The sequence below is a fragment of the Alosa sapidissima genome, chromosome 20 (genome assembly GCF_018492685.1).
Source record: "Alosa sapidissima isolate fAloSap1 chromosome 20, fAloSap1.pri, whole genome shotgun sequence".
NCBI classification, from domain to species: Eukaryota; Metazoa; Chordata; class Actinopteri; order Clupeiformes; family Clupeidae; genus Alosa; species Alosa sapidissima.
The window spans coordinates 21,923,735-21,932,598 of record NC_055976.1 but is presented as its reverse complement, the minus strand read 5'-3'; the positions used below and the strand labels follow the sequence as shown (position 1 = coordinate 21,932,598).

The window sequence follows — 8,864 nt, the reverse complement described above, 5'->3', positions numbered from 1 at the left end:
AAGAGAGATCTACGTCATTTTGACGTCACATTGTCGCGCTACCGGTCGGGTGCGTCAGGTATGTAGAAGCCTTTAGGTGCCTTGCTCAAGAGCACTTCAGCCGAGGCCCACTGGTCGGGGCTCGAATCGGCAACCCTCCGGTTACAAGTCCAGAGTGCTAACCAGTGGGCCACGGCTGCCTACATAGAAGCGCAGTTTAATGAAGTTAACTGATGACAACATTAAAAATAATCAAATGTTTAGCGATCATGAAATAATACCATACATGATAAGATGTCAACAAGCAGGGAGATAATGAAGATCAGTAGGTCTCAAACTACTTGTACACATAGGCTATGGCAGATTGGTCAAATCTAGCAAGTAGGAAAGTTTAAGTGAATGACGTGAAAGTGAAAGTAAGACATTCGAAAGGCCAACGAAAGTTAAGGTTGCTTTTGATAGTACAAATACTTACAAAACTGGTGCTCTAAATAGCGATTCTGATGTCTTTGAAAGGTTCTCTTATTGACGCATTGAACTGCAATTTTGATTAACACCTGCTTTTACAAGGCGGAAGTATTTAGGCACAGAATAGATGTGCGCTTTCACGAGCAGTCTTTGTACATACCGTAGAATACATATTTAGGCGCTCTTTACTCTTCCCCTCCCATCTTTTTACGCTAAACTCCCACTTTCCCCTGGATCCTCCCATGAATGCATAATCATGACACGAAAATCGCAATGTGCCATTTTCAGCTCCCGCGACAGGCAGTTTGTGCTTTAACATCATTGCGGCCTGTTTGTACATACCTCGCAATGATTTTACACGCACGTTGCGAAACAAATACGCCTGAAGTGGGCTCAAAAGCGTTAGTACATCTGGCCCTGTGTGTTCACTGTGTGCTGTGTGTGTTCACTAATTCACAGATTAGGATAAATGCAGAGACCAAATTTCCCTCACGGGATCAAAAGAGTATATATACTTATACTTATACCTAAAACTAAGCATGTATGTGGCTGTGACTGTATGTTCATGCCACTGTTTTTGTTGTTGTGTTGTTGTTTTTGTTGTTGTTGTAGAACACCTTTTGGTTGGGGCTGGAGACTGTCCAGTTCATGCTACTGTTGTTTTGTGGAGGTGACTGTCCAGTTCATGCCACTGTTGTTGCTTTGTGGAGGTGACTGTCCAGTTCATGCCACTGTTGTTGCTTTGTGGAGGTGACTGTCCAGTTCATGCCACTGTTGTTGTTGTTGTTGTGTTGTAGAACACCTTCTGGTTGGGGCTGGGTGGTGCCACTCTCTTCCTGCTGCCCAGCTTGATCCTGGCCGTGAGGCTGGCCAAGTTCTACCGCAGAATGGACACGGAGGACGTCTACGATGAGTAAGTGTCGGTCACACTCCTGAGCAGCCACACTCATTTTGGTTTCACGGCAGGATATCAAAGTCTAAGTTTGGGAAATATCTCAAATATTTCAAGCATTTGGACAAAAGCATGTAAAGTGTTTATTGCAATGTTTTGCCAAAAGTAATGACTGGTTTGCCATCTATCGAACAAACAAACATCATAGTTCATTTTTACTAAACTGACAGTGTCTATCCCATTGAAAGACCTTTATAGCTCTACAACTTTCCTGGCTTTCCTCTTTCTCTCCGACTCTTTCTCTCTAGCTTTTCATTCCTCAGGTCTCACTTCATTTCTCTCTCTCTCTTCTTCCCCCCCTCGCTGCAGTTCCTCTGTTTCTGGAACTTGGCATTTTACTTTGTGATAACCATTCTGCCGTTTCCATGTCAACCACTCTTCCCTCTTCATCTCTCTCTGTCTGGCACTTTGCACTTTACAAAAAAAAAAAAAAATACAAATACAAATATAAATATATATATTAACTTAAGTATTATATCTTAACATGTCCTTTTTCAATGATCTGAAATCACACTACACTATACGTATATAGTAACCTACGGCGACAGACAAGTCACCAAGTGTCTTGATCTCGGGCAGCGGTGTCTGTCAACCGCTGTCCAATCAGTGTCTGTGTGGACAAATCTTATGGTGCAACTCTCATGGACTTTTTGCAGCAGACCGTTAACATCTTTGCCTGTTTTGTATCTTTTTAGCTTTGAGACAATACCCATGAAAACGTAAGCTTTATCATTTCCCCCAGTCCTAACCTCTCCTGTCTGTATATAAGTATCTAATTGTATCCTCACTGCAGTTTTGTACATAAACGCCACTGCTGGCTCTACTTGGTGCTGGGTTCAAGCTCTTAGCATTGGAATGCGTTTTGGGTGGAGGGTCTTGGCTTCTTTTCCCATGCTGTCTTTTTAAAGAACAAAAAAAAAAAAAAACCCTTATCAAACACAAAGGGCTGTTTACTGTCAACACCTTAAAGACATGACTATCTGTCACAGCTATCCTGTACAGTTACATTGTAAGATAAAACATTTGTACTATGCTATTTTGTACACATTGTATACTTGTGCTATATGTTAGCACTTCTGTATCAAGACCATAATAGTAACTCTACATGTCTCCTCCACTACTGGTGGGTAGCATGCCATATGTGTCAAGTCCCTCTTTTACGTTACTCCGCTGTTTATTTTATTTGGTTGTTGTGTTTACGTTTTGGTTTTCTTTTATTTATTTTTTTACAAAAGTAACATTTCGTTTCAGTATGGAAATTGGTTATAATGGTTATCATAATGAGCGTTTACGAAGTATCGCAAACCCAATAATGAGAAGGTAAAACACACTCTTGCATCCCCCAGACTGTATGCTAATGACCTGCATGTCTACATTTGTTTGTTTGTTTATTTATTTGTTTGTTTTCTGTCAGGGCAGAGTTAAGGGAATGCACGGGGGGGGGGGGGGGTGAGTGGGGGGGGGGGTAGAGAATCATGGCTGAATCACGCCCTGTGTTTGGTCTATCCACACATTCACTACAAACACTGCACTGCATATGGTGCTTGTTCACTTGTGCACAGTGAATGGGTGGATGTTCTGAACACTGGCGTGTAGTGGATGAGACATAGTGCATGCTGGGAGAGGAGTTAGCCCGTCCTCCTCCTCCAAATCTGGACATTACCTGCGTCTTTAAGCACTGCCCTGGGTGCAGCTAACGCACTGATCACCTGGCTGGCTAGCGCACGGAGACCAGCTAACCCCTCCTAACCTTTACTCTGAGGCCCAGCCTGAGCACTGCAGCTCTGAGGCTGAGACGCCACTGACTAACCGCATGCTGTGTCTGCACAGTGCCTGCATGCTAGACGGAAAGGGGAGAAATGCAAATCTAAGCACGCTTGCATTGAATCAATGGGTAATCAGGTTGCCTGTGTCTGAGTTCTGCTTTTGATTGTTGCATCGTCTGTTGTTGTTGTTGTTATTGTTGTTGTTGTTTTGTTTTGTTTTTGTGAGCAGCATGTCTGATAGCATGTGATTTGGAATGCAGCAGCTGAGAGCATGCAATTTGGGACACAGCCAATACAGCTGCCCCCCCACCCTCCTAACAGTAATGTTAACGCATATGGAGTCTGTCTAACTGCATGCCTTTTGAACAGGACCTCCCTACGGGCAGGCTGGAAACCCCTGTGGGAGAAGGTTACATAAAAAGGGTTCAGCCCCAGGGGACCACAGTGACACGTGTGGCACATGTGCATTAGGTAAACTATGCATAGTTTACCTAATGCATAGCCATGGTGGCTTTGAGCCACAGATAGAGATAGTCTATTTATATTGGATGCCTTCCGCCGAGACAAAAACGACCTAATGCAGTGGAATGTGAAATATGCTTCATATTCCACAGTCTAGACGTGGAAATTATTGCCTCCATATCGGCTCATTACTGAGGTGCTTTGGAATTCGTCCTATAAGGCGCAGGCCCTGTATGGGCGACCAGCCTAGAGGCCCTGCTGGTACAGGCCATGGGCTGGAGACCAGCTCTTTTGTGGCATGGGAAAGTGGTCACCCTGGTCCCCTGTCAAGCTGAAAGGACACGATGGAAAAGGGGCTGTTGGTGTGTGTGTGTGTGTGGGGGGGGGGGGGGGTGAGAAGGGTTGGGGGGGGTCGAGAAGGGTTGGGGGGGTCTGTAGGGGTTTAGAGGGCTCGTTTGTGTAACCTTTGCTGGAGTCTGATGCTGTCTCCCTCTGCGCCCCCAGCCTCCCAGCCTACGACACAATGACTAGATTCCCACGAGCCTCGGCGCCCCCCCGGCACGCTGACTGGTGAAAGAGAGGGGCCGCATTTTGTCTTGCTTGTTTGTTTGTTGTTTTTTTGTTCTTTGTTTTTGTTTTCCCTCGTTGCCACCCAGCTCTGGAAAGGTACTGTTGACAGCACCGGTGGTGCCTGATCCTCTGTCTCGTCAATCAGCGTCATCTCACACCTCTTCATTTACAGTCTTCCTTTAGTTTGTCTCTCTGCACTTCGACCTGCTCCTTCTGTCACTATCGCCCGCTAAGCACTAGCAGATCGCTCATCGCTCATCGCTCATCTCAGCTTGTTGTGTTGCCCTCTTTTCTTGTTTTGTTTAACCTTTCTTGTAATGTTAAGCTTTGTCAGGTGTCTGTCTGTTTACATCCTGTTAAAGACCATGTTTACTCTTCCTTGATGTTTAGAGTGGAGTGCGTCTACACGTCAGTGTTGGAGAGACACGTCCATTGTGTTTGTTTTTGTTTGTTAATCTCTATTTCATTGTTCATGCCATGCCTCCTTTCTTTGTATTTTATGTGTTGCATCTGCCTAACAGAACTAACTTGTGCTCAACTTGTGTGTGTGTGCGTTTTGTGTGTGCATGTGATTGTATGTGCTCTGTTCTAATGCGTACTCTACTCTGTTTTATCTTATATTACAGTTCAATCAGTACACTCTGGCATTGAGTCTTTGGATTCAGGGTGAGTTTGCATTTGGGCCTTCTGGTTTCATTCAGACATAGTCTCTTGGATTTATAGTACTTGTATTTGTCATACTGATCTGTAAACATGTAAACAAATATGAAATCTATCGCTCTCTTTGCTAAATTTTCTCCTCCAGCTTCCTCATTTCCCATGACCACTTGCACGCATAGACAAAGCTCCGAGTGTCTTCATCAACACTTGGGGATTTCCACCTTAGAAGAAGCTCCACGGAGGAGCCAATGTCGCAGACTCCAGTCAGATTCACCCTCCTCTGTGTCGCTCCTCACCCCTGTCAGACGGGCATCTGTCTGTCTTGTTTCGTCCTTTCGTCGCTTGTTTAGTAGGATGCCCGTCTCTGCCACACGGGCGTGCCAGAGGGTCCTCGCCGTCTCTGCTGACAGTGACACTCTCACCTTTGACTTGAAGTGACTGGTGAACTTTGACCTTTCAGAAAGAGGCCTGTGGGACCCTCTGAACTATCTTCTACTGCATGTTTCTATGTTTACAAATAGTCCAGGGCTGCACAGAGTCAGGCCACGCCACGCCTGAAAAGGGTTGACCGTCAGTGACATATCTCAGATTCTGTGGCTTAACGCGTAGCGCGCATTAGGGCATTTTTGAGTTGCTTCCACTGGTTATTTTATGTTCCTTTTTGTTTTGAAGCCATGTCTGAAGCACACTGCTTGTCTCTTTATACTTAAATTGTTTAATTGTTTACTGAGATTGTGTGTGTGTGTGTGTGTGTGTGTGTGTGTGTGGGGGTGTGCCTGCGTGTGTGTTTGTCTTTGTGTGTGTGTGTGTGTGTGTGTGTGTGTGGGGGGGGGGGGTGCCTGCGTGTGTGTGTGTGTGTGTGTGTGTGTCTGTGTGTGTGTGTGTGTCTGTGTGTGTGTGTCTGTGTTCAGCCATGGCAGCCGCTTGCCGAATAGGATTGATCAACATTTCAGCAGGACTTAATAGTGAAACGTTACTTGGAGATGGTTTCTATGGAATTCATCTAAATCCATTGTGTTCTCATCACAAAACAATGCAGCTTCTGTTTAGAGACAGTAACCTTGAATTCACATATTTTTTATCGGATTTGACAAAAACCTTCAGGAGAAACACACAGAACATTCAAACACTGTGTTGTTTTTATTAATTTTTTTTAACTAGGTTACTGCTAACATGAGATGTTGAGCCATTCTGGTGTTGAATGGGCTGTTGCCTTCCCTGAGTTGTGTTTGCAGGATGACTAATGTTGTTTTTTTTTTCATCTTGAAATGTTCTAGAATATATTCCTTTTTTTGATTCTGTAGCTATACATCTCCAGGTTGTTTTCAGTATAATGAGCGCTATTAATAATCTTTCAAACTGTTCCCACTGACTTTTGCTAATATTGGATATTATTAATTAACATAATGTGAGCTATTGTAGTATTCAAGTTAAAGAGCAGAACTGCAATTTGAAGCCAAAACCTCTTCAGTAGGTCTCAGGTGCTAGAGCTAGCTAGGCCTAACATGCTTTTTCCACATTTCTTACAAAAATCAAATTGATTTTCATCCGTAGTCATTGATACATAAAGAAAAGGGGTGAATGTTTGGGTTAAAATGTGCGTATACTATATATCCTCAGATCATTTGTTGTGAGCACACTGGTCAAGAACATATTATATTATAAAAATGAACAGATTTAATGTAAAATTCATGTAATGTATTTCATGTGATGTATTAAATATATATACATTACATATACATTCTTAGCTACCTTGAAGCCTCATAGTGGGACAGATCAGGAATGTTTGAGCTGCACAACGCAGTACATTTCATGCCCCCCCCAGCTACTACTGCGGCTAGTTCACTTCCATAAGGCTTGATACTTTTCATGACCCTGACCCTGTGGTAGCATGAGTGCAGACCTCAGTGTTTTCATCTGAGCTAAAGCAAGACCCTGACAATGTGACAATGTGGAGTCGTTTCTCTTTCAAGAGGTACAGCATGGAGAGGTGAAAGAGATGAAAATCCACCACCCTGGGTTCTTCAAAGCCCTAAAGGCTAGAAAAAGTTATGGAAGTTCTCACCCTTGCAGTGGATAAATACACTCAATTGTTAATTTCACATACAGTTCTCATAAGAAAACTTAGTATTTGAAGGCCAGGTTTTATGAACACTGAAGTCTGATCTCATGTCAATGCATGTCTCAGGGTCATGGGAATGTTACCTAGCAACACTGCTGTTTATAGCCCACAATTCATTCATCCAGAGAAAAAGAGACAGAAAGAGAGAGAGGGACCCCTCACGCTGTACTCTTGAGCGCTGATTCAAGACCACTAACTGCCCCACAGTGGGCAGGTGTGCCCTCGGTTGGGGCATTCAGCTTGGTCAGTGTTGTTCAGTGGAAGCACAGTTGGTGTTTGCTTTTGCGTGTCCCCTGACTGTAATGTATAAAATGTGAATAAAATGACAAATTTCATGGACATGCACAAAGACTCAAAGGTTTTGCTGTGTTTGAATAGCATGGGATACAAAGGGTCCAACTTCATAGTGTCTTTTACTGCAGTTAGTAAAACAATACTGTACTACCTTGTAACAATATACATGTTAATGTATAGAACTATAGAATTAACCTGGAATATAATTCAGCAAGAAATGTTCACACTGCTTCCAGTATGTCTAGGCATAAAAACACAGACAATATGTTAATCAATTCATATAAGCATATCTGACACATGTACCAGACAATAGCACAAAGCTCATCATCATGCTGTGAGATGCTGGACTGTGATCATCCTGCAGTCTTTATACTCGAGCTGTTTACTGGACTGTGGCTTTTTAAGATCAACATTAATCCTGCATCAAGCTAGCTCTACGTCCAAGCCAGAATTTCAACACATCTAATGATCATTCATTTGGACTGCAACCTCAATCAATGTATCTGTCCAAAAGATACATGAATGGCACTGAATAATCAACGACTTCCTGAAAAGTTGATGAATGAAAAAATTATACAATGCATACAAAATGAATGCAGAAATAAATAAAACATTTGACCAGACTGGCAGATAACACTACAATACAATAATGACAACCATTCAGTCATTTCCCCTTGCACGCTGTGTGTGCTCTGTGTTGAGTTGTGTAGTGGTAGTGGAGCGTTTGAATGCACAGGGACCAAGAGATGTGGGAAGTGAGAGGGAAACAAACAACGTCCTGCCCCCAAGCGCTGGCAGCATCTCAACCGAGTGCCAAACTGTGATTCCACGCAGCGAGGCAGAGGCAACGCGGCTGTTTACATTAGAGGTCTCGCATCAGTCAAAGGAGCTCTCACTTCCTGGCAGCGCTGATTGCTCGGAAAAATAAAGACACAAGCGGTACATGCCAATTAACCCTCCTCACCCTCCTCAACTACCACCACCATTTGGGTACTTTGTGGTATATGTTATGCATAACTCATGATCCGAAGTTAGCAACTTCAAAAACAAACAATGATATTTATTTTGTTTATGTCAGGCCACCACACCACATACATACTAAAGACTAAAGACACACATCCTGTGTTTGTACTTTTTTTATTTTTTCTTTCCCCAGTTCCTGAAAGCATTTTTCTCTCTCAGTGCAACGACTGAAAATAAACGCTGTCCAGCAGCAGCTTGCTTGGTCTCTATTACTAGGCCCTTGCTGGTGTGCCACAGTCCACTGGTGTACCACAATGCATGGGGCAGTTTTTTTTACGCAGAGAACAAAATCACAGGCCGTGCAGAATGCAGAGGCACAACAAAAGTGTTGTGCAACACAGTCTTGGCCTCCACAGTGTCTTTGCTGCCACTCAAGGGGCTGTTTTGGTCGTGCACATGCACTTCAGTGCGCCTCATATCGATCTTCACATAAAACACTTTAAAAAAAAAAAAAAAAAAGGATTTCCGCTGTCTGAGGGGAATTATATAACACACACTGTCTTTAAATAGAGAGTGTGTGTGTTAAGAGTACGGATGCCCCTCTGGTGCTTTGTGTCCTTTGCAGGGC

The 8,864-nt window shown here is 43.4% G+C and overlaps 1 protein-coding gene across 13 annotated transcripts in view; it reads left to right on the top strand.

Moving 5' to 3' along the window:
• prom1a (prominin 1a) overlaps positions 1 to 5,662 on the top strand; it is a 73,285-nt gene extending 67,623 nt beyond the window's left edge. For 4 of the 13 annotated variants that reach the window (XM_042075374.1, XM_042075373.1, XM_042075376.1 and 1 more), the window contains 6 exons: positions 1,245 to 1,360; positions 2,095 to 2,118; positions 2,651 to 2,719; positions 4,132 to 4,293; positions 4,824 to 4,863; positions 5,003 to 5,662. In XM_042075374.1, coding sequence (XP_041931308.1) covers positions 1,245 to 1,360; positions 2,095 to 2,118; positions 2,651 to 2,719; positions 4,132 to 4,201 — 279 coding nt within the window. In that variant the 3' untranslated portion in view covers positions 4,202 to 4,293; positions 4,824 to 4,863; positions 5,003 to 5,662. Of the gene's footprint in view, positions 1 to 1,244; positions 2,307 to 2,650; positions 2,720 to 4,131; positions 4,294 to 4,823; positions 4,864 to 5,002 lie in introns of those variants that run through there. The other 9 variants (XM_042075379.1, XM_042075377.1, XM_042075381.1 and 6 more) reach the window with 5 other exon arrangements.
• The last annotated feature ends 3,202 nt before the right edge of the window (positions 5,663 to 8,864 follow it).